Below are 27525 nucleotides of genomic sequence, written 5' to 3'. Positions count from 1 at the left end.
GCAGAATGAGAACTACATTGTTCTTTTAATTCATCCTACTGTAGGCCATTCATAGAGGTTAAGACATCATATCTGAAGTGCAGACCTGGGTTTGAACCCAAGCTCTGTCTGTGCCTCTGTGACCTTGGCCAGGTTATTTAACTTCTCTAATGCTTAGTTTCCTCATCTGTAAAATAGAGATAAAATAGAATCTGCTGTATAGGGATGAAGGAGGATTAAATAACATCATTCATTTTAAGTATTTTGTAAAATTCCTGGCACAAAGTAAGTACCAAATAAAATACCATCGTCATCCTCATTACCATCATCCTCATCCTCAGTAGTATTGGAAGTGTTGAATCTGAAAATAAAATCACCTAAACTTTTAGGTCCAAGCCCAATAATTACAATACATATCTGCTTAAAATTGATGTGGGGCAGGGTGTAGGCTCTTCATCTCCACTGAAGCACTTTAGTAGATCCTGGAGATTTCTAGGGAGTAATGTCCTTTTGAAAAGCATTTAGATAGTTATTTTCTTTGAGCACTTTAAATATGTTATTCTACTGTCTTTTTGTTTTCATAGTTTCTGTTGAGAAATATGCACTCCTTTGAAGATTCATTGTTCCCGTTTGTTTTTTTTTCTGTATACTTTTTATTATCTTTTCAGAAGTTTGATTATATTGATTATTATCTTTTCAGCAGTTTGATTTTTTATTTATTTATTTTTAAAGATTTTATTTATTTGACAGAGAGAGACAGCGAGAGAGGGAACACAGCAGGGGGAGTGGGAGTGGGAGAGGGAGAAGCAGGCTTCCCAAGGAGCAGGGAGCCCGATGTGGGGCTCGATCCCAGGACCCTGTGATCATGACCTGAGCTGAGGGCAGATGCTAATGACTAAGCCACCCAGGCACCCTTTTTTGAGTTTATTTTTATTGGAGTTCACTGAGATTCTTGAATCTATAAATTTATGTCTTTCACCACATGTGGGAAGTTTCCAGCCATTGTGTCTTAGAAATATTTTTTTTCTGCATCAGTCACTTTCTCTTCCTGGGACTCAGAAAACAAAAATGTTAGGTATTTTCATATTATTCTACATTTCCTGAGGCTCTCTTTGTTACTTATTGCATTTTTTCTCTGTGTTCTTCAGTTTAGGTAATTTCTGTTGACCTGTGTTCAAGTTCATTGACTCTTTACTCTCCATTCTTTTGAGCCCCTCTACTGAATTTTTAATTTTAGATATTCTGTTTTTCTGTTCTTAAATTTACTTTGGTTCTTTTTACATTTTCTGTTTCTCTGCCAAGGATTTCAGTGTTTTCATTCATTTCAGGTGTACATACCTTTATATCATGGAGCATGGTTATAAAACCAATTTTAAAGTCCTTGATAATTTCCACAACTGCATACTCTTGGGATTGGTATGTGTTGATTCTTCTTTCCCTTGAGAGTTGGTTACCTTTTTCTGTTTTTTGTTTGTTTGTTTGTTAACTGGATTATTTTCCAGACTTTCTGAATCTTTTGTTTTGAGATTCTGTTCCCATAAAATCCTCTGAAGAACATTGATTTTATTTATTTTAGCAGGCAATCTACCTAGTGATGTCCAGACTGCAAGTTTTATTTTCCTTTCTGGTTCCAAAGTCACTTCAGTTCCCAAAACCTTTGCTGTGCTTCTTTGGTTTGTTAAACACATATACAGCATGGTGGTGAGCCCGAAACTTGTATTATTATTAGTTCATACACAAAATTAGGGATTACCTTCTCCTCAGCTCTCCTTGGGAGTTCTCCCATACTCTGTGGGATCCTGGGGCCCATTTTCCTTCTTCTAAGTAGAAAGACAGATTTCTCACTTAGAATTTTTGTTTTGTTGTGCTCTCTAGCAGTCTTGCATGCCTGGAGTCTACTCTAGGACAAAGTGGTAAGAGAAAAGAGAAAAAAATAGTGGAGGTTTCCTTTTCCATTTTTGAATCACAGGAGTGAACCCATTTGCTCCAGTGTTCTAGACATTAAGACAGGTTTTTTCCTCCAAGTTTTAGACGTCTGTGGTCTTCCCCGCCCTCGTGCCGACCTTTCCCCCATTGCAGTGCAGCTCCATAACTGGGGCTGGCCTTATGGTAGAACTGGGAGAGAGAAAAGAGAGAGGAAACAAAACCAAAACAAGTCATAATTCCCCAAATACTCTCTGGTTTGCACACACTCCTTTTTAATTTCTTTTACAGTTTTGTTGTTGTTTGCATAGTTCTACAACTGGGACTGCCCTTAGGTTAAACCTGGGAGATGAAAGATGGGGCGGGGGGGGGGAGGAAGCTCAACACTATACTTGTAGTTCTTCAAGTTTTTTTTTTTTTTTTTTAAATACCCGTCACCGGATAACCCATCCCCCCACCCCCTCCCCTCTGTGATTTTTTAAAATTTTTTATTGTTATGTTAATCACCATACATTACATCATTAGTTTTTGATGTAGTGTTCCATGATTCATTGTTTGTGCATAACACCCAGTGCTCCACGCAGAACGTGCCCTCTTTAATACCCATCACCAGGGTAACCCATCCCCCCACCCCCCTCCCCTCTAGAACCATCAGTTTGTTTTTCAGAGTCCATCGTCTCTCATGGTTTGTCTCCCCCTCCGACTTACTCCCCTTCATTCTTCCCCTCCTGCTATCTTCTTTTTCTTTTTTCTTAACATATGTTGCATTATTTGTTTCAGAGGTACAGATCTGTGATTCAACAGTCTTGCACAATTCACAGTGCTCACCATAGCACATACCCTCCCTAATGCCTATCACCCAGCTAGCCCATCCCTCCCACCCCCCCACCACTCCAGCAACACTCAGTTTGTTTCCTGAGATTAAGAATTCCTCATATCAGTGAGGTCATATGATACATGTCTTTCTCTGATTGACTTATTTCACTCAGCATAACACCCTCCAGTTCTATCCACGTCGTTGCAAATGGCAAGATCTTATTCCTTTTGATGGCTGCATAATATTCCATTGTGTATATATACTACATCTTCTTTATCCATTCATCTGTCGATGGACATCTTGGCTCTTTCCACAGTTTGGCTCTTGTGGACATTGCTGCTATAAACATTGGGGTACAGGTACCCCTTCGGATCCCTACATTTGTATCTTTGTGGTAAATACCCAGTAATGCAATTGCTGGATTGTATGGTATCTCTATTTTCAACTGTTTGAGGAGCCTCCATACTGTTTTCCAGAGTGGTTGCACCAGCTTGCATTCCCACCAACAGTGTAGGAGGGTTCCCCTTTCTCCACATCCCCGCCAACATCTATCGTTTCCTGACTTTTTAATTTTAGCCATTCTGACTGGTGTGAGGTGGTATCTCATTGAGGTTTTGATTTGGATTTCCCTGACGCCGAGCGATGTTGAGCACTTTTCATGTGTCTGTTGGCCATTTGGATGTCTTCTGTGGAAAAATGTCTGTTCATGTCTTCTGCCCATTTCTTGATTGGATTATTTGTTCTTTGGGTGTTGAGTTTGATAAGTTCTTTATAGATTTTGGAGACTAGCCCTTTATCTGATATGTCATTTGCAAATATCTTCTCCCATTCTGTCAGTTGTCTTTTGGTTTTGTGACTGCTTCTGCTCTGCAAAAGCTTTTTATCTTGATGAAATCCCAATAGTTCATTTTTGCCCTTGCTTCCCTTGCCGTTGGCGATGTTTCTAGGAAGAAGTTGCTGTGGCTGAGGTCGAAGAGGTTGCTACCTGTGTTCTCCTTTAGGATTTTGATGGACTCCTCTCTCATGTTTAGGTCTTTCAACCATTTGGAGTCTATTTTTGTGTGTGGTGTAAGGAAATGTTCCAGTTTCATTCTTCTGCATGTGGCTGTCCAATTTTCCCAACGCCATTTGTTGAAGAGACTGTCTTTTTGCCATTGGACATTCTTTCCTGCTTTGTCAAAGATGAGTTGACCATAGAGTTGAGGGTCCATTTCTGGGCTCTCTATTCTGTTCCATTGATCTATGTGTCTGTTTTTGTGCCAGTACCATACTGTCTTGATGATGACAGCTTTGTAATAGAGCTGGAAGTCCGGAATTGTGATGCCGCCAGCTTTGTTTTTCTTTTTCAACATTCCTCTGGCTATTCGGGGTCTCTTCTGGTTCCATACAAATTTTAGGATTATTTGTTCCATTTCTTTGAAAAAGGTGGATGGTATTTTGATGGGGATTGCATTGAATGTGTAGATTGCTCTAGGTAGCATCCACATCTTCACAATGTTTGTTCTTCCAATCCATGAGCATGGAACGTTTTTCCATTTCTTTGTGTCTTCTTCAATTTCTTTCATGAGTATTTTATAGTTTTCTGAGTACAGATCCTTTGTCTCTTTGGTTAAATTTATTCCTAGGTATCTTATGGTTTTGGGTGCAATTGTAAATGGGATCGACTCCTTGATTTGTCTCTCTTCTGTCTTGTTGTTGGTGTATAGGAATGCCACTGATTTCTGTGCATTGATTTTTATATCCTGCCACTTTACTGAATTCGTGTATGAGTTCTAGCAGTTTTGGGGTGGAGTCTTTTGGGTTTTCCACATACAGTATCATATCATCTGCAAAGAGTGAGAGTTTGACTTCCTCTTTGCCAGTTTGGATGCCTTTGATTTCTTTTTGTTGTCTGATTGCTGTGGCTAGGACTTCTAATACTATGTTGAATAGCAGTGGTGATAGTGGACATCCCTGCCATGTTCCTGACCTTAGGGGAAAAGCTCTCAGCTTTTCTCCATTGAGAATGATATTCGCTGTAGGTTTTTCATAGATGGCTTTTATGATATTGAGGTATGTACCCTCTATCCCTATACTGTGAAGAGTTTTGATCAAGAAAGGATGCTGTACTTTGTCAAATGCTTTTTCTGCATCTACTGAGAGGATCATATGATTCTTGTTCTTTCTTTTGTTAATGTATTGTATCACGTTGATTGATTTGCAGATGTTGAACCAACCTTGCAGACCAGGGATAAATCCCACTTGGTCATGGTGAATAATCCTTTTAATGGACTTTTGGATCCTATTGGCTAGTATGTTGGTGAGAATTTTTGCATCCATGTTCATCAAGGATATTGGTCTGTAATTCTCCTTTTTGATGGGGTCTTTGGTTTTGGGATCAAGGTAATGGTGGCCTCATAAAATGAGTTTGGAAGTTTTCCTTCCATTTCTAGTTTTTGGAACAGTTTCAGGAGAATAGGTATTAATTCTTCTTGAAATGTTTGGTAGAATTCCCTTGGTAAGTCATCTGGCCCTGGGCTTTTGTTTGTTGGGAGATTTTTGATGACTGCTTCAATTTCCTTAGTGGTTATAGGTCTGTTTAGGTTTTCTGTTTCTTCCTGGTTCAATTTTGGTAGTTGATACATCTCTAGGAATGCATCCATTTCTTCCAGGTTATCTAATTTGCTGGCATGTAGTTGCTCATAATACGTTCTTATAATTGTTTGTATGTCTTTGGTGTTGGTTGTGATCTCTCCTCTTTCATTCATGATTTTGTTGATTTGGGTCATTTCTCTTTTCTTTTGGATAAGTCTGGCCAGGGGTTTATCAGTCTTGTTAATTCTTTCCAAGAACCAGCTTCTAGTTTCGTTGATCTGTTCTACTGTTCTTTTGGTTTCTATTTCATTGATTTCTGCTCTGATCTTTATGATTTCTCTTCTCCTGCTGGGTATTTGCTGTTTTTTCTCTAGCTCCTTTAGGTGTAGGGTTAGGTTGTGTATTTGAGACCTTTCTTGTTTCTTGAGAAAGGCTTGTATTGCTATATACTTTCCTCTTAGGACTGCCTTTGCTGTATCCCAAAGATTTTGAACAGTTGTGTTTTAATTTTCATTGTTTTCCATGACTTTTTAAAAATTCTTCTTTAATTTCCTGGTTGACCCATTCATTCTTTAGTAGGATGCTCTTGAGCCTCCACGTATTTGAGTTCTTATTGACATTCCTCTTGTGATCGAGTTATAGTTTCAAAGCATTGTGGTCTGAAAATATGCGGGGAATAATCCCAATCTTTTGGTACCGGTTGAGACCTGATTTGTGACCTAGGATGTGATCTAGTCTGGAGAATGTTCCATGGGCACTAGAGAAGAATGTGTATTCTGTTGCTTTGGGATGGAATGTTCTGAATATGTCTGTGAAGTCCATTTGGTCCAATGTGTCATTTAAAGTCTTTATTTCCTTGTTCATCTTTTGCTTAGATGATCTGTCCATTTCAGTCAGGGGGGTGTTAAAGTCCCCCACTATTATTGTACTGTTGTCAAGGTGTTTCTTTGCTTTTGTTATTAATTGTCTTATATAATTGTCTGCTCCCATGTTAGGGGCATAGATATTTACAATTGTTAGATCTTCTTGCTGGATAGACCCTTTAAGTAGGATATAGTGTCCTTCCTCATCTCTCTCTCTCTTTTTTTTTAAAGATTTTATTTATTTGACAGAGACACAGCAAGAGAGGGAACACAAGCAGGGGAGTGGGAGAGGGAGAAGCAGGCCTCCCGCTGAGCAGGGAGCCCGATGTGGGACTCGATCCCAGAACCCTGGGATCATGACCTGAGCTGACCTGGCAGACGCTTAATGACTGAGCCACCCAGGCGCCCTTCCTCATCTCTTATTACAGTCTTTGTTTTAAAATCTAATTTGTCTGATATAAGGATTGCCACCCCAGCTTTCTTTTGGTGTCCATTAGCATGGTAAATGGTTTTCCACCCCCTCACTTTCAATCTGGGGGTGTCTTTGGGTCTGAAATGAGTCTCTTGCAGACAGCTTATTGATGGATCTTGTTTTTTAATCCAATCTGATAGCCTGTGTCTTTTGATTGGGGCATTTAGCCCATTTATATTCAGGGTAACTATTGAAAGATATGGATTTAATGCCATTGTATTCCCTCTAAGGTGACTGTTACTGTATATTGTCTGTGTTCCTTTCTGGTCTATGCTGCTTTTAGGCTCTCTCTTTGCTTAGAGGACCCCTTTCAATATTTCTTGGAGGGCTGGTTTCATGTTTGCAAATTCCTTTAGTTTTTGTTTGGCCTGGAAGCTTTTGATCGCTCCTTCTATTTTCTTTTTTCTTTTTTCTTTTTTTTCTTTTTTCTTATTCTATTTTCAATGACAGCCTAGCTGGATATAGTATTCTTGGCTGCATATTTTTCTCATTTAGTGCTCTGAAGATATCATGCCAGTCCTTTCTGGCCTGCCAGGTCGCTGTGGATAGGTCTGTTGCCAGTCTAATGTTTCTACCATTATAGGTTACATATCTCTTCTCCCGAGCTGCTTTCAAGATTTTCTCTTTGGGGCGCCTGGGTGGCTCAGATGGTTAAGCGTCTGCCTTCGGCTCAGGTCATGATCCCAGGGTTCTGGGATCGAGGCCTGCATTCGGGCTCCCTGCTGGGCGGGGAGCCTGCTTCTCCCTCTGCCTCTGCCTCTGCCTCTCTCTCTCTCTCTCTCTCTCTCTCTCTCTCTGACTCTCATGAATAAATAAATAAAAAAAAACAAAACAAAAAAAAGATTTTCTCTTTGTCTCTGAGACTCGTAAGTTTTACTATTAGATGTTGTGGTGTTGACCTATTTTTATTGATTTTGAGAGGGGTTCTCTGTGCCTCCTGGATTTTGATGCCTGTTTCCTTCCCCACATTAGGGAAGTCCTCTGCCAAAATTTGCTCCAATATACCTTCTGCCCCTCTCTCTCTTTCTTCTTCTTCTGGGATACCAATTATTCTAATGTTGTTTCGTCTTATGGTATCGCTTATCTCTCGAGTTCTGCCCTCGTGATCCAGTAGTTGTTTATATCTCTCCTTCTCACCTTCTTTATTTTCCATCATTTGGTCTTCTGTATTGCTGATTCTCTCTTCTGCCTCATTTATCCTAGCAGTTAATACCCCCATTTTTTATTGCACCTCATTAATAGCCTTTTTGATTTCGACTGGGTTAGATTTTAGTTCTTTTATTTCTCCAGAAAGGGTTTCTCTAATAACTTCCATGCTTTTTTCAAGCCCAGCTAGTATCTTTAAAGTCATGATTCTGAACTCTAGGTCTGACATCGCACTAATGTCTGTATTGAGTAGGTCCCTGGTCGAGGGTACTACCTCTTGTTCTTTCTGTTGAGGTGATTTTTTTTCATTTTGTCATTTTTTCCAGAGGAGAATAGATGAATGAGAGAACAAAATGCTAACAGGTTAACAATGTCCCCAGAAAATATGCTCTAAACAAATCAGAAAAGACCTGAAACCAGCAGAAAAGAAAGGGAAAAAAAGAAAAAAGAAAGAGAAAAAAAAAAGAAAAAGAAAACAAAGAAAAACAGAACAAAACAAAAAAAACAATATGATCAAATATGATCAGGCTGGTGCATAGATCAGTGCCACACGCTATATTTGGGGTATATTTTTGTCTGTTAGAAGAAAGTGCCTCCTAAAATTTTAAAGAAAGAAAGACTTATATATGTACAAAGTAAGAGTTGATACGATGAAGGGATGGAATATGACTGTAAAAATGAAAATTATAAAAAATTTTAAAAAAGGAATTGATCAGAAGGTGTTTGAAAAAATAAAGAGGATTAAAAAAAAGGAAAGAAAGAAAAAAAGGGGAGAGAATGTGATCAGGCAGGAGACTGGAAAAAAGCCATACACTAGAGATTTAGGGTATATTTTGATCTGTTAGAAGAAACTGTATCTCAAAATTTTAAAGAGAGAACAACTTATATATATATGCCACAAATAAAGGTAACTACTATGAATGGATAGAATATGACTCTAAAAATTAAAAATAAAAAATTTTTTTTTAAAAGGATTGATAAGATGTTGGTTAAAGAAGGGAAAAAGAAAAATTCAAAAAAAGAAACAGTTAAAAAAATTAACTTTGATGAACTAATGAATCATGGTAAAAAAAAAAAAAAGCCATGAATTCTATGTGCAGTATTCCCCGAGCGCTGGAGTTCTCCCGTTCTCCTTGATCGGTAAACTTGGTCTTGGCTTGCTGGCTGTTCGTGCTGATCTTCTGCGGGAGGGGCCTGTTGCCATGGTTCCCAAATGTCTTTGCGGGAGGCGGAATTGCCCCGCCCTTGCCAGTCTGGTCTAAGTAATCTGCTCGGGGGTTGCTCTCGGGAGCTTTTGTTCCCTGCAAGCCTTCTGTATAGCTTTGGAGGACAAGAGTGAAAATGGCGGCCTCCCAATCTCTGCCGGAGGAGCGGAGAACTCGGGGCCCTGCTCCTCAGTGCGCCCCCAGAGAAAGGCAGTCAGTCACTCGCCTCTCCCTGGTCTCCGGCCGCACTCCATGCTCACCCGGCCCGCGACAGATCGTTCCTATCTCTGGCACCCGGCCCGCGTGAACTCTCCAAACCCAGCAGATCCCTGCGGTGCGCTCCCGTGCCGCTTCCCCCCCGGGGAGGGAGGGGCGTCTCCCCGGATCTGCTGCTTGTTGGGTCCTTGCTGGAGGAGCAGTGGCCCGACTGTCACCGATCACATTTTATGGCAACCCTGAGCTGAGAGCTTGCTCCTCAGCTCTGTCTCTGCAGCCAGCTTCCCGCTCCGACACCTGGGAGCTCCGCTGATCTCTGGCACCCCCGGTCTTTCTGTGACCCTGAGGGTCCTGAGGCCACACTGTCCCGCGAGGGTTCCACCCCCAGCTTAGCCACTGAAGCGACATCCCTCCATGGAGCCTACTTCTGAAAATTCCGATTTTGTGCTAGAGGCTCTATCACTTGCCAGAAGCGGCCGATGGAGGCCCCCTCCCCCGCCATCTGTCCTCTCGCATATCGCCTCGGATTCACTTCTCCACTCCGCGTACCTTCCAGAGAGTGGTCACTTTTCTGTTCAGAGAGTTGCTGCTATTCTTTTCTTCGATCTCCTGTTGGGTTCATAGGTGTTCAGAATGGTTTGATCCCTATTCAGCCGAATTCCTGAGACCAGACGAAATCCAGGTCTCCTACTCCTCCGCCAATTTGCTCCACCCCTCCTGTTCTACATCATTTGAACTCTGTAATTTTTTTCCCTTTTCCTCTAAAGAAGTTATAGCTAAGTAAGATAATACTTTGAGAGGCTTTGAAAGTACAAAATTCCAGAACTCAGAATTAAGATGTAGCATAAACATCAAAAGAAGTGAAAACACAGACCTAAATTTTGTTTGCAGTTTTTCATTTGTTTTTGGGCAGTAGGTGAAATTATACTGTGAAGTTTTCCATTAACCTTTGAGTGGGTGTGTATGTGTTTTTCTTTAGAAATTTCTACACCCAGACCGTCTTCTCCAAGCGGATTACCTGAAGAAGATAGTGTTTTATTTAACAAACTGACCTACTTAGGATGTATGAAGGTTTCTTCCCCACGTAATGAAGTGGAGGCTCTACGGGCAATGGCAACTATGAAATCTTCCAGTCAGCACCCCTTTCCTGTTACTCTGTATGTGCCAAATGTTCCAGAAGGTTCTGTGAGGTAAGCGCTAGTCTTTTTTTATCTCCCCTAGACATGTATGAGATTTTTTGCATGGTGGTGATGATGTTATATCATAAATGAGGCCTAGGACTTACTGTGAATTCACTTTTACTCTGTAGACATGAAAAATACACGTTTAGGCTTAGACCGTGTTCCTTATTTATGAGAGTCCTTTACAAAATTATGCTTAGAATATTATAAATGGAAATAGAACTTTAAACATACCTATAATTTGTGTTTCTTTGGAAGGAACATAAAAACCTGCCTTCGCCTTGTCATATAACCATGGTTCAAGAACTAGAGTGAGGGGTGCCTGGGTGATCAATCTAGGGCTTAGGATTTACATAGGGAAAGTCAGAGAGTTATTTACTCCTAAATACCACAAACTCCTTTTAACTTCTATTGTTTAACTTTGGAACCACTCTGACCTTTGTTGTTTTGGGTAAGAGACGTCTTGGTCGAACAATGACCTAGGTCTTAGATAAACTTATAGGTGCTGTTGTAAATAGAAATGAATGCCATAGCAGAACAAGGCTAGCAATTGGGGATGGGTGACATAGATCTTACCAGGTAATGTATACTTGGCTTTGGGAGTAAATGAATTGCATCATAGATACAAAAATTAAGTAATTGTTAAAAGAAGTTGAAGAATTTGTGTGTATGTGTATCAATATGTATATATGTACATATATACACACATATACGTGTATATACAAACATAGCAAAATATTTTAATACATTATAACCAGTTTTTGTGGTTTTAAGATAATTATGTATATATGTCATTAGTATAATAGAACTGTTTGCTTTTGTTCTTTCATAGTTAATATTTTGTCTTATTTTTTATCACTTTTCTGTAGAATTATAGACCAATCCAACAATGTGGAGTTAGCTTCTTTTCCGATCTATAAGGTGTTATTCTGTGCACGTGGACATGATGGGACAACAGAGAGCAATTGCTTTGCATTTACAGAGAGTTCCCATGGTTCAGAAGAATTTCAGATACATGTTTTCTCTTGTGAAATTAAAGAGGCTGTAAGTATAATATATTGTAGCAATTTGCTATCAAGATGAATTAGGGTAATATTTTTGAACCCTGGTCTCACTGTTGTATAAATTATTATGTATCACTATATACTCTATTACATAAATTTGGAGATTTCTAAAGAGAGAGTTAATATTTAATGGTATGGAACTAAATGTGGAAAACTAAATCTGATAACTGTGCATTGAAGTGGTATTATAGGTAGGGCACTCTCAGCTAAACAGATGTAACAGAAAAATCCTACTTGATGAACTCTCCTCCTACCCTACCATGGTAATAATTGCTCAGGCTTAGAAGGGCCTCTTTTGTTATTTTTCCCAAGTTGATTTGTCCATGTGACTTTTTTAAAAGCATCTATAACAAAACATGTTTTCTGCTGGACTGATGGTTGCATATTGCTTTCATGTAGGTATTGGACTAAGATTGCTTCATTGAAATCTGTGGTTTTCACTGATTATTTGTTATGTTCATTCCCTCAGAGGATGACTTTTGCTCTATGGAACTGGCCTAATTAAAAATACAAATCTCGGGGTGCCTGGGTGGCTCAGTCAGTTAAGCGTCGATCTTCAGCTCAGGTCGCGATCCCAGGGTCCTGAGATCGAGCCCCAGGTCAGGCTCCCTGCTCAGCGGGGATCCTGCTTCTCTCCTGCTCTCCCTGCTTATGCGTGCATACTTTTTCTCTCTCTCTGTCAAATAAATAAATAAAATCTTTTAAAAAAATACAAATCTCACCTATAGCATGGATATCAACTTGTATTTTTTTGAAGATGCTAGTTATGTTCCTCTTAGTAATTACTAACTGGTTTATTCTGAGACTGGAGAAGTGGTTGTTAAATACATGGAGAAATTGCCTTTTCTGTATTTGTTGGATTCTCCCCAAATTAAAAATAGATTGCACTTTAAAAAAAAAATTCCAGTGTAGTTGGGGTGCCTGGCTGGCTCAGTCTGTAGAATGTACAGCTCTTGACCTCAGGGTTGTGAGTTTGAGCCCCACGTTTGGTTTAGAGATTACTTAAATAAATACAAAAACTTAAAAAAATTCCAGTATAGTTAACATGCAGCATTATATTAGTTTCAAGTGTAATTAGGTTGTACTTTTATTTTTTTAAAAGATTTTATTTATTTATTTATTTATTTGACAGAGAGAGAGAGACAGCGAGAGAGGGAACACAAGCAGGGGGAGTGGGAAAGGGAGAAGCAGGCTTCCCACCGAGCAGGGAGCCTGATGCGGGGCTCGATCCTAGGACCCTGGGATCATGACCTGAGCCAAAGGCAGACGCTTAACAACTGAGCCACCCAGGTGCCCCTAGGTTGTACTTTTAGAACTTTAGCACTTACAACCATTTTAAAGGCATTAATAAATTTGCTTGGATGGGCAAGGCTAAGGTGTGTTTGCTTTTGGAAATATAATTTGTCAGCAGGAAATGCTAAAAACAGCTATTCTATTTTCTGTTTACCATGAAACATAAACCATTGTATTAACAGGACTTCTAAGAGTTTATTTCTGGCCACAACATGGGAACTCAGAGAAATGTATATTTCTGTGTGTTTGATACTAAGTGCGAGTGATAGGTCAATTCTTATGCCCTGGTGACTAATTTTATTTATACTAAAATGAACATGCATAGGCACACATACTTTAGATTGTAGCCATATGAGCCAGAACCCACGTCTGTATAAGAAGTTCAAGTTAGTTTTTTTTTGTTTTTAAAAAATACATCTGAATCTGTTTCATGCCAACATTTCTATATTTATGTATATACTGTGTGGTCAAAGGTGTGATAGGAGAGTGAATGAGTACAAGTGTGTCTGGCACTTAGGAGGCAGTGAATATAAATAATGTTGAAAGAGTATCTGTGTGTTTGTGAATGAAGGGGTCTATTTCTGATCCTTACAACTCCACTACAGAAGTGAGGAAGCAGAGGGTAGAGTCCTGGCATTTCCTGTTGGCAGCATTTAACACACCTGTGTGGTTTCTGGGTAATTGGCGCTTAACAACAATGAACTTTGAAGGAAGGAAGGAACTTTGAAGGAAATGAACTTTGAAGACTTGGAGAACCTCCTGCTTGGAGAGGTAGAAACACTGCTGCAGAAGGAAATGGAAAGGGGACCTGGCTTGCAAGCATTTTTCATAATTATGACGGTATGAAACTCTTTTTTGGATTATAGCATCCTCTTATTTATGGATGAGGGAACTGTGTGTCATTTTTGAGAGCTCTAATAGTGGGTAAGCAGTGGACAAAGCTGTGGGGGAATTCTCAGCCTGACCATTTTGGATATGGTCTTAAATAGTATTAATTGTATTTCTAGAATGGATATTTGGTATATTGAAGATTCTGAGAAAGTGATGTCCATGTATTTAATTTTTTTTAGAGTACATTTTTGGAAGTGTTCCATTATGGGGCATTGGTGGCAAAATTCATTATTTGAAGGAGAAATACATGACATTTGTCATTAAACTTTATTATGAGAGATATTTATAAATGAAAAAAATAACCAGTATAAATGTAGACCTTATGCCAGGCACTGTGCTAAGCATTTTCTTGACATTCATAAAATCTCCATGATATAGATAGTATTTACTTTGATTAGTGATCTCATATGCCTGGAGCAGTTCTAGTTTATATCTGTTGTCCAGGTATATTATTTGTAGCACTCCATCTTATTCTCAAAAGGTTTCTGGTGTGGCTGATAAATTGTATGGTTACCCTTTGTTTATCCCAAGGCTAAGAGAATATACAATAGAGCTAGGTTTCAAATGGAAGTCTCTGACTCTGAATACTCATATAATTTTCAGTAACAACTTTCTTGTTGCTTAAGTATTATAAATAGCAAATATGGATTTTTTTCATTATGTTTTATAAAGCCATTTATCGTTCATATAGTTTACATTCTACCCACCTTTGGGTTTTACCCATGCCTTATACAGAGGATGTCCATCTTCCTCTTTCCCCTCAAAAAATAATGACCCATTTTAATTAATCTGAAGTCTTTAGTTGCATTTACTGGTTGTCTCATTATCTGGTTCCTAAGTTTCTTGTTCTGTGGTGAAGGCACAGCTTTAGTCCTTAGTTTTTGGGTCCCTCTTGATGGGCACAAACAATTGGCAAAAATAGTTCAGGAACAGGTAACAGACATTCTTATTGTCTAAATATGTGCTGTGCAGCGATGTTACTTACTTGTTTTCTGTTGTTTGCAGAGTCCCTGGATGAGATCTGAAGAAGTTTGTCTGTTAAAAGCAAGAAGACATCATAACTTCTCAAGCAGGAGTAGCAGCATGGCTGCCACGACCCACTGTCACTGTCGTACTCTTATTTCACCCTAAAATCCCACAAGAAGCAGGCACTGGTAGTGTTAGGAGGATGCCAGTGAAGGTCATAGCTCTGTGGGACCTGGCATAAGGATTAGGTGTTCCCACAGAAGGGTTAGGATACATTTGACTTGATAGACCCTGGAGGTTCATCTGTAGGGCTCTACTGGAGTGGATCTTGATTACCTATGGCAAGAGTTGGGGAATCCAACCCAAGGTTTCTTGATACTGATGATTTTGTTCAGGGAAAGTGATGTACTGTTTCTGCTGAAGAATTGCAGCCAAAACAAAATATCCAAAAGCATAGTGAAAAAAGCCAGGGAGATATATAACCTTGTTGCATCTTTATGGATACATTGTACAAAACTGTTTGTAAAGACATTTTTAAAAGGCTTAATTGACTCCCTTTCAGAATTTATTAAGTCAGTGTTAACTAGTTACCTCAAAACAGATTTGATGTTGTTTGCATATTTTAACATACTTATCCATTACTAGCAATTCTCAGTGTTACATTTTAGAAGCATGGTTATTATCTGGTGTTAAAGGAGTTCAGAGGTATTTCATGGTAAATATCAAGGGTATCATTTGTAAGATCTTCATTCTTAATGCACTGTTTTTTTGGGGAGGGAAGGGGGATTGCTGAAATGTTACTGTAAGAGAAACCTTATTCCCTGTATGGGAAAATATTATTTCTAAACATATTTATTGAGATGGCATTTTAGCAAAACACCTTATTTTAGAAATTGATTCTGAAGTTATGTTGCTAGTGTTTTCCATAAATAGATTTATTTTTATAATTTTTTAGAAGTTTCTTATATGAGGGGTGCCTGGGTGGCTCAGTTGGTTAAGTGCCTGACTCTTGATTTTGGCTCAGGTCATGATCTCAGGGTCCTGAGATGGAACCTCCTGTGGGGCTCTGCGCTCAGCAGGGAGTCTGCCTGAGTTTCTCTCCCTCTGCCCCCCCCCCCATCACTTGCATGGTCTCTTTCTCTCTCTCTCAAATAAATACACCTTAAAAAAAAATTTCTTGTATGATATGCTTCTTATTTTAGTTCCTTTCAGTGAGTAATATATTTGAATAATTTGTTTCTAAAAATTTAACACATTATCTTTCAGGATGAGCTTTATAGAATGATTTTTCTACATCTATTTCTTGGGTGAACATTTTCTTGATACCTGGTATTTTAAAAGAGTCAGTTATCTTTCACCAATATTAACAAAAAGGCTTTATCTTGGAAAAGTTCGCTATGTCATTTATTTTAAGTAAGACCTTTTTGTTTAATAGCATTTTTCTGGAGTATTTATGTGTAATACATATTTGAGAATTTGGAAAATACTGAAATAAAGAAGAAAATAGAAGTTACTTAAAATTTCACGAGTTAAGGTTTTGGTGTATCTCCTTTCCACATATATACATGTGCTCTCCTTCTATCTCTCATAATAAACAACCCCAACAGATACTTTTGTGTTTAATTAGTAGTTTCTATAGGTATAGCCTTCTGGGGAAAATTGTACTGTATTATTTGTCAGTAAAGCTTCCTCAAAGAATATGCCTATTCTAGATTATTTGTATGTGTGTGTGAGTGCACGCGTGTGTGCGTGACATGTATAGAAATGTTTACCATAGTGTTTGTTTTTAATATTCTTTTCATGGTGTAATTGTTTACCCAATTTGTTTCAATAACTGTAGACATTGATAATCATTGTTCCTGAAGATACCCTACCTTACCAATCCTTGGGTCACCATTCCAGCTATTCACAGATTCTAGAAATTCACAAATGATTTTATCCTTGTTGTTGGGAGTAGCAGCTGTAAGACACGGTGAGGATTAAATGCAGTTTGATTGCTGTTAATGTACTGTTGCATCCTGCCTCCAAAAAGAGAAAAGTGTATTCTGATTCCTACCCCCCCCCCCGCCCTCATCATTCTCAACTACTCTGGCTCAGCCCCATATACTTAGAAACCTTTTTAAAGAGAAATTGCTGAGCCTTGCTGTCTACTTTAAAATTTGTCAAACTCCTTGACTTTTTTGGCGTGGCCTGATGTGGCAGGCTTGCTGCTAGCTCTCACTTAAAGAAAATGAAATAGTTAGAAGAACATATGGGAGAGGAGAAGAAAGAATAAATATGGCTGGGGTTTGACTCTACTAATGTATCAGTACTTATCTACAGGTATTCCTCTATATTCACATATAATGTTTTCTTAAAAATATGCTCAAGTTCAATGTGTAAAAAGTAAACAATAGACTTCACATTTTATTTGATGTTAGGAGGTGGGGAGTGCTCAACTAAAAGTAGTTTAAGTTTCCTATTTATACTTTACCTTGAGTCATACTCTTCAGTGACTTATTTCTAGTGTGTTCTTTGCTTCTGTTTTCTTCTCTAACACTTAAATTTTTGAGCTAAATCAAATAAGTATCCATTTGAGGCTAAGTATTTCTGCTTTTGGCTTACCTAATGATTCCTTCTTACTTACCCGAAGCACATTAAACTTACATGTGCAGGAATGTAAGCACCATGTTCACTGCTTACATCCCTAGCACCTAGAATAATACTAAGTATACAGAGGGCACTCAAAAAATATTTATTAAATGAATGTGTGAATTCATCATCTTAATTGTGTAAGATTTGAGGCCTGAGGATTATATCAGTCCTTTGTTGCTTTTGTTGTTTTTACTCATTTACATAAAATTATAATTGGGTAACATTAAAATATATTTTTTTAAAGATTTTATTTATTTGACAGACACAGCGAGAAAGGGAACACAAGCAGGGGGAGTGGGAGAGGGAGAAGCAGGCTTCCCATGGAGCAGGGAGCCTGATGGAGGGCTCGATCCCAGGACCCCGGGATCATGACCTGAGCCGAAGGCAGATGCTTAACGACTGAGCCACCCAGGCGCCCCACATTAAAATATTTTAAAAAATTTTATAAGCACTGTGGTACAAATATGGTTCTGCTAGATGTGAACTTCAGGCTGGCAGGCAGCGTTCTTACACAGTTAAAAGTGTGTAAGTCAGTTAAACTTAATTTGGCAATGGAAAGGCAGTTTAGGGTAATCATTGATTAATAGATGTAAGTGTGGCTATGGGAAGCTTGAGGACCACTTATTTTTGAATGTGATAGACTGTATATGAGAAAAGGCAGAATATATAAACATCACAAAAACAGAAAAATGAAAGACCCCATGCTTTAAGAAATTCTGTTGTTGTAAGTGGACATTTCAAGCAAATGACAAAATATTATAGTCTGAAACACATAATTCAGCGAATAATTTGAATTCACTTTATCTAAAGGGAAGGATTTGTTCATATTTAGAGGAGTCTCTTGTATCTCCCAGTGTGAGAATATGTATGACCTTTGTTAAACTCTTACTTCACCTTGGTTTCATTGTTCAACCCATGGATGGCCTGAGAAATTTGGAAGTTCTTTTGTGCTTCAAGCTTACAATTTTGAGATGATGTGATGCTTCATTTGGAGCCAAGGAAGAGAATAACTTCTAAAAGAGTGGGGAATCTAGAGTCCTTTTTCGCTTTAGGGAAAGAGTATAAGCCATCGACATATATATTATTCTGGTAGTCACCAGGTTGGCTTAGCACTAATAAATAGATCATTTCAGCTGGGAATCCTGCTGAATCCCCACCACAGCAACATTGAGTAACAGCAGTTGAATCTCTTTAAATCACGTTACCATGTCAGCTTATTGCTACAACCAGTATTTACTTTATTCTGTGCCTCACTATCTAGCTCTCTGAAGCTGAGGGAAGTGAAAAGAGAAACTGAGAACCTAGGCTAACACCTTGTTTTGTGTGTTCATTGGGAAGAGTTAGAAGCCAGCACCATTCTGACAATTAGGATTCATTTATGGCAATATGGTATATTCTGAGACCTAGTAACATCTATAAATAAATACACCTCCTTTAGTGAACTTCAATTAAACCTCTTTATTACCATGTTTAAATATTAGAGTTGAAAGAAGCAAACTGTATATAAAATGTATATTATGTATAATATATATAAACATAAATATATAAATACATAGATATAAGTTTATATAAATGTATGCTTAGATTATGTCTGCTAAAGTAAATTGTGACCATGGAAAGTTATAGATTCAAGAATTAGGAGGGGGGGTATCAAAATGCAGTTAAAACCTTTGCCTAATGGTATTTCCATTTTTATTCTTTTAGGTAAGCAGAATTTTATATAGTTTCTGCACAGCATTCAAACGTTCTTCCAGACAAGTGTCTGATGTTAAAGACTCAGTTATTCCTACTCCTGACAGTGACGTGTTTACCTTCAGTGTCTCCTTGGAGGTAAAAGAAGATGATGGAAAAGGAAACTTTAGGTGAGGTTGTTTGGGAAGAATAAAAATTGGTATTGTGCCTAAAATATAGTATTGGCTAATATAAAGCTTCCAGAAGCTATACAATGTTGGTATAAAGCTTTAACATGATAAAGAAATATTTGGCAGGTGAATGAATATGTTTCATTATTCTCATGCTTTCAGATATTTTATATAAATGATTTTCTCAGTATTTAAGAATAATGATATTTATTATAGAAAAATGTAAAATAATAAAAGCAGAATAAAAAGGTATAGTTTTGTCAGTCACAACCACTTTTAATATTTGATTTATTCCCTTTGTTTATTTCTAAGGCATATTTTTATATACTTGTATATACATAATTTTTTTCTTTTTATTATGTAAGAATTTTTCCATTAAAATGTTCTTAATCAAAATCATTTTCAGTGGTATCAGTAGTGTGTTGGGTGGTTTGATCTTTAACCATTTTCTTCTCTTGTATATTTAGAAGATTATACAAGTAGATTATAGGGCACCATTATGCTCTTTAGTGATCATCTATGTGCCTTTCATTCTAACAATAATCATTAGGTAGTTATTTTGTCTGTTTTTAAATAGATAGAGACATTGAGTCTTAGATAAGTTGTTCAAGGTATTCTTTTCAGATAAAACAACCTGTATTTTAGACATTTATTATCTTAATTCTTAAGAATAGTCAGTCTGGCCTAGGCTAAATTGAAGTTGTCCCTGATCCATATCTCTTTGTCCATCTTTATATTTACTTGAGTATGTTACAGTTATCTCAAATTGCAGATGTTTAAAAGCAAACTCTTCTCATTTTGTTCTGCCTTGGGCTTTAGTGTGTTAAAGGCTCTTAAAACCACACAACCAGCTAAACCAGAATAGTGAGTCTTAAAAAATAATTAAATCTACATTCCTAAATTTGTTAAATTTAAAATCTAAAATTGAAGTGATGTCATTTAAAGAATCTTGGTTTTAACCTTTGTTAGAGATAAAGTATAAGGCCCTTATAAATCCAATTTAAAAATTAATTAGTGACTTTGTTTTTCTGGCTATAAAATTTGTAGTTAGCTGCTCTGACAAGATGAGAGTTTAGAGCACCTTAAGAATAAGGGTGTTGTCTCATTTGAACCTCAGAATAGATTCTAACCTTGGAGTAGATTATTTTATTGTGTTATTGTACTGATAATTTCTGTTCTTTTTGCATATTTCAGTCCTGTGCCTAAGGATAGAGACAAATTTTATTTCAAATTAAAACAAGGAATAGAGAAGAAGATTGTGATTACAGTGCAGCAACTTTCTAACAAAGAATTAGCTATTGAAAGGTAAGCAGCTTGTTACTAAATGCTACCAAAAACTTGTATTGACATTGCTGTTGTGTTTCAAGAGACATACTACTGAATCTCAGCTGTATTACTCGCTGTGGCTTTTCACCATACTTCAGGTTCTCCATTTAAAAATGAGAATGAGAGTCACAATGCTCTATCCACTTAAATAAGTTAGATGTAACTGGTTCATTGAAAGTCTAAATTGATGGATGAAATAAACATGAATTCCCCCCCAGTAATAACTGCTTCAACCCTGTTTAGTTACATCCCTTTTTCCTGCCGACCTTATTTATGTGTAGGACAAATACCTTAAATTCTCAATCATCTTTGATAATTAAAAAGTACATTTAGTTACCGGGATCTCAGGGGCTTAAAAAAAGATAGATATGTATCTTTTATGTATATAAGCACACACACACACACATATATATATATACACACACGTGTATGCATTTATGTATTTATGCTAATATTTGATCATATAAAAAAATCTTGTAGGACAAAAGATACTATAAACAAAGAATAACAAGTGATATTTCTGGGAAAAGTATTTGTACTGTAAAGGACAGATGAAAGGTTAATATCTATAATATACATGAATTTCTTAACAGTTCACAGAAAAAAAGGGAAAACGAGTATGAATCAATAAATTACAGGAAAGCTGTTTACATGGCCAACAAACATATATATATATGTAAAGATGTCCCTATTCAAATACAGGGAAATGTATTTAAGGTAGCAGTAAGACAGATAACAGATTGACAGAAATAACACATAGAGCTGGTGGGGCTATGGGAAAATGGTAAAGTGTGTGTGCATCCTTTTTGAAAAAACAATCTGGCAACATCTATAAAATTAAAACAAACCCACCTATAATTGGATGCATCAGTCCCATTCTAGGAACTCTGTCCTATTGAAAATAAAAGTACTACTGTGTAAGGACATAATTTTAAGGATGTTTATTACAGCCCTTTTTATAGTGGCAAAAAGCCAGAAATAAAAACAAATGCCTTTTCACTTAGCTTTAAGAAGTGGGAGCAAAGGTGATGGTCACAAGAGAAAGAAAAGCCTCTTCATCCCGACTGCTGTAAGACTATGACCCCAATTCTATAGACTAGGATGAGGGTGGGGGCCAGTTGAGGTGCTGGCTGATGGCATTATGGCCACCTCTGTCTCTTTTATGTCTAGGAGAGGGTGACTGGCCTCCAAATATCTCTCTAGAATGTTCTTTAGAATGTCAGGAATTTGCTTTGTTCCCACCCTTGGGTTTTACTACTCGTATCCAGATAACAGGAAAAAATGCTGCTATATGATTCTGTCTTATAGTCGTTATCTTTTTTCCTTTCTTAGTGGTATAAAAAATAATTGTGAGTTCTAAAATTCATGAAAAATAGCTTAAGATTAAAGGTATTGTTGATTTTGAATATTTTAGTCCTAAAAGAATGATGATGAGAATTTTTGTTGTTGTTAGCAGTAGGTATAGCGATGTTTGAATGTTTTTATTTGGAAGTAGGCAATTTTCACACTTAGAGACGAGGTAAAAAAAAAAAAAATGGTACAGAGAATACCTGTGTACTCTATTCCAAATAACCTGTTGGGAACATTTTACCCCACTTGCTTTGCACCCACTTTCTCAGTCTCTTTTCTAGCTCTCAGTCTTTCACTACCTACTTACTTACCTACCTGCATAGACACACCCACAAAATCATTTTTCTGAATGATTTAAGTTACATACATCATGGCCTTTTATTCCTATATACTTTCTTAGGAAATACGTATTTCCTAAAAATAAGGATAGGGATATCTCTTATTATATGCACATTATATGTAGCAACTTCTGTAAATTTAGCAAGCATACAATACTTTTTGTCTAACCTGTGATTTGTCTCCAATTTTGTCAGTTAACCCAGTAGCATCCTTTCCTTCTCCAGTTCAGGGTTCAAACTAGGGTCGGATATTGCATTTAGTTGCCATAGGTTTTTGGCTTTCTTTAATCTGGAAACACTGCTACAGCCTTTCTCTGTCTCTTATGACATGGATGTTTTTGAAGAATCCACCCATTTTCCCTCTTTTTAATGTAGCGTTGCTAATTTGGGGTTTATCTAATGCTAGTGTGTGATCAGATCCAGGTTATTTATTGCTGCATAGGTGATGTTTCCTTCACAGTGCATCACATTTGGAGGTGCCTGATAACCATCTGTCCCTCACTGGTGATGTTCATTTTGATTGCCAAAATTTGATTGTCAAAATGTCTGATTTCTCCCTGTAATTCCTTTTTTTTTTTTTTTCCTCCCTTGCAACCAGTAAGCAGTCTGTGGGGGAGATACATGAAAATATCCTGCTTCTCATCAAAATTTTCTTCTTGAGTTAGCATTCATTCATGATTCTTATTCTTGTCTGATCCAATCTTTACTGTGAGGAATGCAAAATTACATTTTTCCCTCTCCTGTACTTTCTTTAGATTTGGCAGTCAGCCCTTGGCATTCTGATGTAAGCCAAAGATCTCCCTTCTTTTCCACTTACCTATTTGTTATTGATATAGACTCCTGAATTTCTTTCCTCCCCACTACAGTACTTTATAATTCACTACAGAACTTAATTATTTGGTGTCCAAATTGTCCAGAATTTGCCACTGGGAGTCCCTTCACATCCTATATCCATAAGATATGCCCCCAGAACTTCCTTTCTGGCATAACAAAAGGCAGTTTTCCATTAAATACGTCCGTTGTAACAAAAGCAAAGAAGTATTAGGTGTTGAGTAATTTAACTCTTAATAATGATTGAAAAATTTTGGAGTTTTATGATTAGTGGTATATTATGTCTCTGTTATAGAGGCTTATGCTATGCTTGTATACGAGGCAATCCTTCCTTTTCCTAATGAGAAGCTCCCACTTTGGTCAACCTGAAACCTTGATGAATATGGGTAAAATAGTTGAATGCCTACTTATAATGTTTTCTTCATTAGCTTGAACATTTACACATGCATTCTAAATATATTACACAAAATAATAACTTAGAAATGGGGCTTTTTGCACACTCTCATATTCAAAAGCCAACCTCATTCAGACTCAATAATCTTTTTCATGCTACTTTCTGAATAATTTTAAGGCATGTTCCCAGAGCTCATTATCTCAACTTCTGCTTAAGTATCTGAGATAAAGCACTTTTTTGACCAGTGTATATTGCTATCGTTAGCAATTTTACCTAAGCCACAGGTGCCTATTTGTATAGCATTAGGATTATTTTAAAAAAATTCATTCTATATATAACCACTTATTGTATTGCTTTTATTTTAATATAATTAATGTTGATGTAGTTACTAACAACTCTGTGTTCATATATCCAGCAGTAATTACTAAACCCATGCTAAGTTTCTTTGCCCACTTTTTTTTTAACATGTTTTTTTCTACACTTGATCTTAGCCAAAAGGCCGAGAAGCGATTTTAACATGTTTTTTTCTGATAACCTCTATAAATATCCAAACTAAACTTGACAGATTGCTTCAGGCTAAGGGTTCTTCCACAAACAGTACTTCATTCAGCATAACAGACAGAATTTCCTGTGATATGGGAAATTTTGTAAATACTCGGATTTGTCTTTTTTGAAAAAAGAAACTTGCCTTTTATTAGCTTATACGTGGTATTTAAGGTGTTTAAAATTGTAAAATGTAAATGGTGAAATTTAAGGTAATCCACTAGGTGGCAGTCTTGTCAAGAGAATTCTTAACACCTCTGCATCTTGAACATTGCTGCTGGCAAAGACATCGGTGTGAAAAAAACCCCAAATTACATAATTTTGGCTTATCTTGTTGGAAAGAGAAAATGACTTATTTTCAAAAACAACTTTTCATTACGTAAAATTTCCAACATATGAAAAAGTAGAAAATAACATATTGAACCTCAGTGTACCCATCAATGCTAATTTTCAATGTTTAGGCTTTTTTCAAAAAATATTTTTATTTTAAAAGAATCCATTTCTCTGTGTATTCAGGGGTTCAAGCCTCCTTCGTATATAGATATTTAACAAATCATACTGAGATTTTCTGTTTTGACTTCTTTGAAGGCAAATACCTATCTCAGAGTCTCCAGTATCTAGCACAATGCTAGCAGCACAGAACTTTGTAGTTAGCTACTTAATACTTACTTAGCACTTCTGTGCTGGACACTGTTCTAGAGGTGTAGGTACTACCGTCTTCATTGTACACTTGAAGAAACACTTGAAGAAACTAGGCACAGAGAGGTTCAGTAACTTGCCCAGGTCATACAATTAATATTTGAACTGAGTCCATCTGGTATCAGAATACATGTTCTTACTCTCTACTGCCTCTTTAAAAACTTGTTGAAAAATGAATAAAAAAGTATATAAAAATTTTATATTTGGGTTTGGTATTGACCAAACTCATTGTAATAGTAAAAGAACACTGCACCTGATAAACTCCTACCTTGTTTAGAGAACATGTGAAGACTGCCTTCATATCTTGAAAATTTCTAATAGTCTTTTTCTTTTTTGTCAGTGATCCATGTTAGATTTTACATTGAGCTTTATTTAGGAACTGGACAGAAGAGAGAAAATAGTAACAGCCAACATTTATTGAACACTTACTGTGATGGTCATGCTACAATTGTCATAACAACATGTGAGGAAGGCTTTACAATTTTTACCCCATTTTTGCAGATCATGAAATAGGTTAAGGAGCTTATGTAACCTGGGTCACTTGGCCAGAAACTGGTAGAGCCAGGTTTTAAACCAAAGCCGTCTGGTTCCTGAGTGTGTACTCTTTAAGACTGTATCCGACTAAATCCTGATTGTCCGCTAAGTTTAAAATTAAGCCAGTTAGGAAATAAATGAATTGGTTTTGTCGTATTTCAAGCAGAATTTTAAAGTGAGAATATAGATGGTGGGGTATCCAGATGACAGCTCAGAGACTTCGAACTCAGGGGCACCATGTCCTGGGAAAAAAGCTGACTGATTTGTAGAAGAGAAGACCAACAATAACAGCTGAAAGGAGGAAGCAAGATGATTGTCATCTGAGATGTGTGAGAAGAGCAAGACCTAAACCTAATTATTGTGAGCCCCCAGTTAAAATGTGAAAGTGTGAGGATTTGGTCAGGTCAAGTTCTTCTGGTGTTTCCAGAGCAGAAATGGCAATCATCTCTGTGCCTGACCAGCTGACATTTCTGTGGTTTTTGGTATCATCACATTTAGAAATATTGCAAAAAAATTTCTTGCAAACTACGGAATTGATACGGATTTTTAAAGCTTTATGTAATGTTTAAAATACACTATTACTAGCACTGTTACATCACACCCACTTCAATGCTTTAGATAGATTGTTGATTAGGCTTCACACTTGAGAAGTGAGGGAGAAGTTTTTCAGTTTTTGCTGTATTAATTTTGTGACTAGTATTTTGTAATAAAATGATTCAGGACAATAGTACAATATATACTTAGCAAGTGGGCCTCTGTAAAATTCCCTGACAAGAAGTGGTGTTTTGATGATGGTAATTTCAGGCCTTGTGGAAGGTTAGTTGGGAAGAGATTTTTGGCTTCCGTGTTGATGTCTGTCAAATCACTCTGTTCCCAGGGATCTGCCCTGATGCTTGCTCTGTGAATCAAAATGAAATATTGGTAGAGCAAGCAGAGTACAATTATTAGATTTGTCATAAGCGTATAACTCTGTTTGTACTGAGTAACATGGGCCACACTGTGAGAAAGAAAGGATTTCCATGAATCACTTTGATCCTAATTTTGGGGAATACAACCATTACATATACTTAAAAAAAATACATAACATGTCATTACGGAAGGTAAATGATCATTTGTGGAATGATTCAGAGATGTGCTTATTTTGGTAGTATATTCAGCTTCACTTCTCAATTTGTGCTTGCTGGCTTACAGCAAAAACCATATAATGAGAGATTGAAGTGTTAGGTGCCATACTTGCTAGCAATAGTGATTGACAGGTACCTTTCCTTGTGTTATTTTCTTGAGGAAAAGATTTCCAAGCTAAGGAGTACTGAAAATAAAAACCACCTGGGGCTCTTTTCTCCCAGAACAATTTTCTAATATGGTTTGATATCACTAGAGTAGGGGAATGGTAGAACTTCTGTTTATTATTTTTGGCTGATCTAATTTGATGTGTGACCATTCTGAAGGTCTTTTGCTGGATTTACCTAGCATTTATTTTTACCTCACTCTAGCAAGTTATTATTTTATTTAGAAAGAAGCTCAATTCACTGACTTTAGGTTGCATAGATGTTAGTTTGATTTGCATCTTTTATTCTTTTATGGAAATTAGTGTATCTATGAAATCAAGAACTTTAGATGTACTAATAATTTTTCTTAAGGGACATCATTCTTCTCCATCCTGAAGTGAGAAAAAATTAGTGGGGTGACCCAAAGTCTCCATAATATTTTATTTCGTTTTGTTTTATTTTAGTTTTTGAGAGAGTGAGAGCATAAGTGAGCTTGAATGGGGTGGGAGAGGGGGAGAGAGAATCCCAAGCAGACCCCCACACCCAGCTTGGAGCCCAATGAGGGGCTGGATCTCATGACCCTGGGATCATGACCTGACCTGAGCTGAAATCAAGAACCAGATGCCCAACTGACTAAGCCACCCAGCTGCTCCTCGTTTGTTTTCTTTCTTCCTTTCTTTTTCTTTCATCCTCTCTCTCTCTCTCTTCCTTCCTTCTTTTTTTTTCTTTTTCTTTCTTTCTTCTTTTCTTTCTTTCTTTCTTTCTTTCTTTCTTTCTTTCTTTCTTTCTTTCTTTCTATCTATCTATCTATCTATCTTTGAGTTTTCTTTTAAGGCAGTAGAAAGATAACTTTCTTTTTCCTCAGGAAACCAGGGTATACAAAAAAACCTTTCATTGTTCTCTGATACTAATTTCAAGTGACAATTTGTAAAGAACTATTGGCATTATCAGGTGAATAATTGGAAGCTTCTATCTCACAGTCTTTGGACTGAACAGAATTTTCAATATCTTCCATTGTTGGCACCTGATAGAGGAGAGTGGCACTATAGAAGTATGTAGATAATGCTATTACTTTTTCAGCATCATGTTTTAAGAAATACTTTTAAAAAATATTGGTAATGAAAATATATTGTTTTCTGTAACATGTTTTTATAAG

General features: G+C 37.1%; 1 protein-coding gene across 3 annotated transcripts in view; it reads left to right on the top strand.

Annotated features, from left to right (window-relative positions):
* The window catches only part of RABGAP1L (RAB GTPase activating protein 1 like), a 754336-nt gene that overhangs the window by 74440 nt on the left and 652371 nt on the right, over nt 1-27525 (top strand). For all 3 annotated transcript variants that reach the window (XM_028122981.2, XM_028122980.2, XM_088017005.1), the window contains 4 exons: nt 10175-10385; nt 11246-11420; nt 18929-19086; nt 20281-20391. In XM_028122981.2, coding sequence (XP_027978782.1) covers nt 10175-10385; nt 11246-11420; nt 18929-19086; nt 20281-20391 — 655 coding nt within the window. The remainder of the gene's footprint in view (nt 1-10174; nt 10386-11245; nt 11421-18928; nt 19087-20280; nt 20392-27525) is intronic.

The sequence above is a fragment of the Eumetopias jubatus genome, unplaced genomic scaffold (assembly GCF_037043125.1).
Source record: "Eumetopias jubatus isolate StellerSeaLion01/CBP00866 unplaced genomic scaffold, mEumJub1_p1.0 scaffold_12, whole genome shotgun sequence".
Lineage (NCBI taxonomy): Eukaryota > Metazoa > Chordata > Mammalia > Carnivora > Otariidae > Eumetopias > Eumetopias jubatus.
This window is presented reverse-complemented; position numbering and strand designations above follow the sequence as displayed.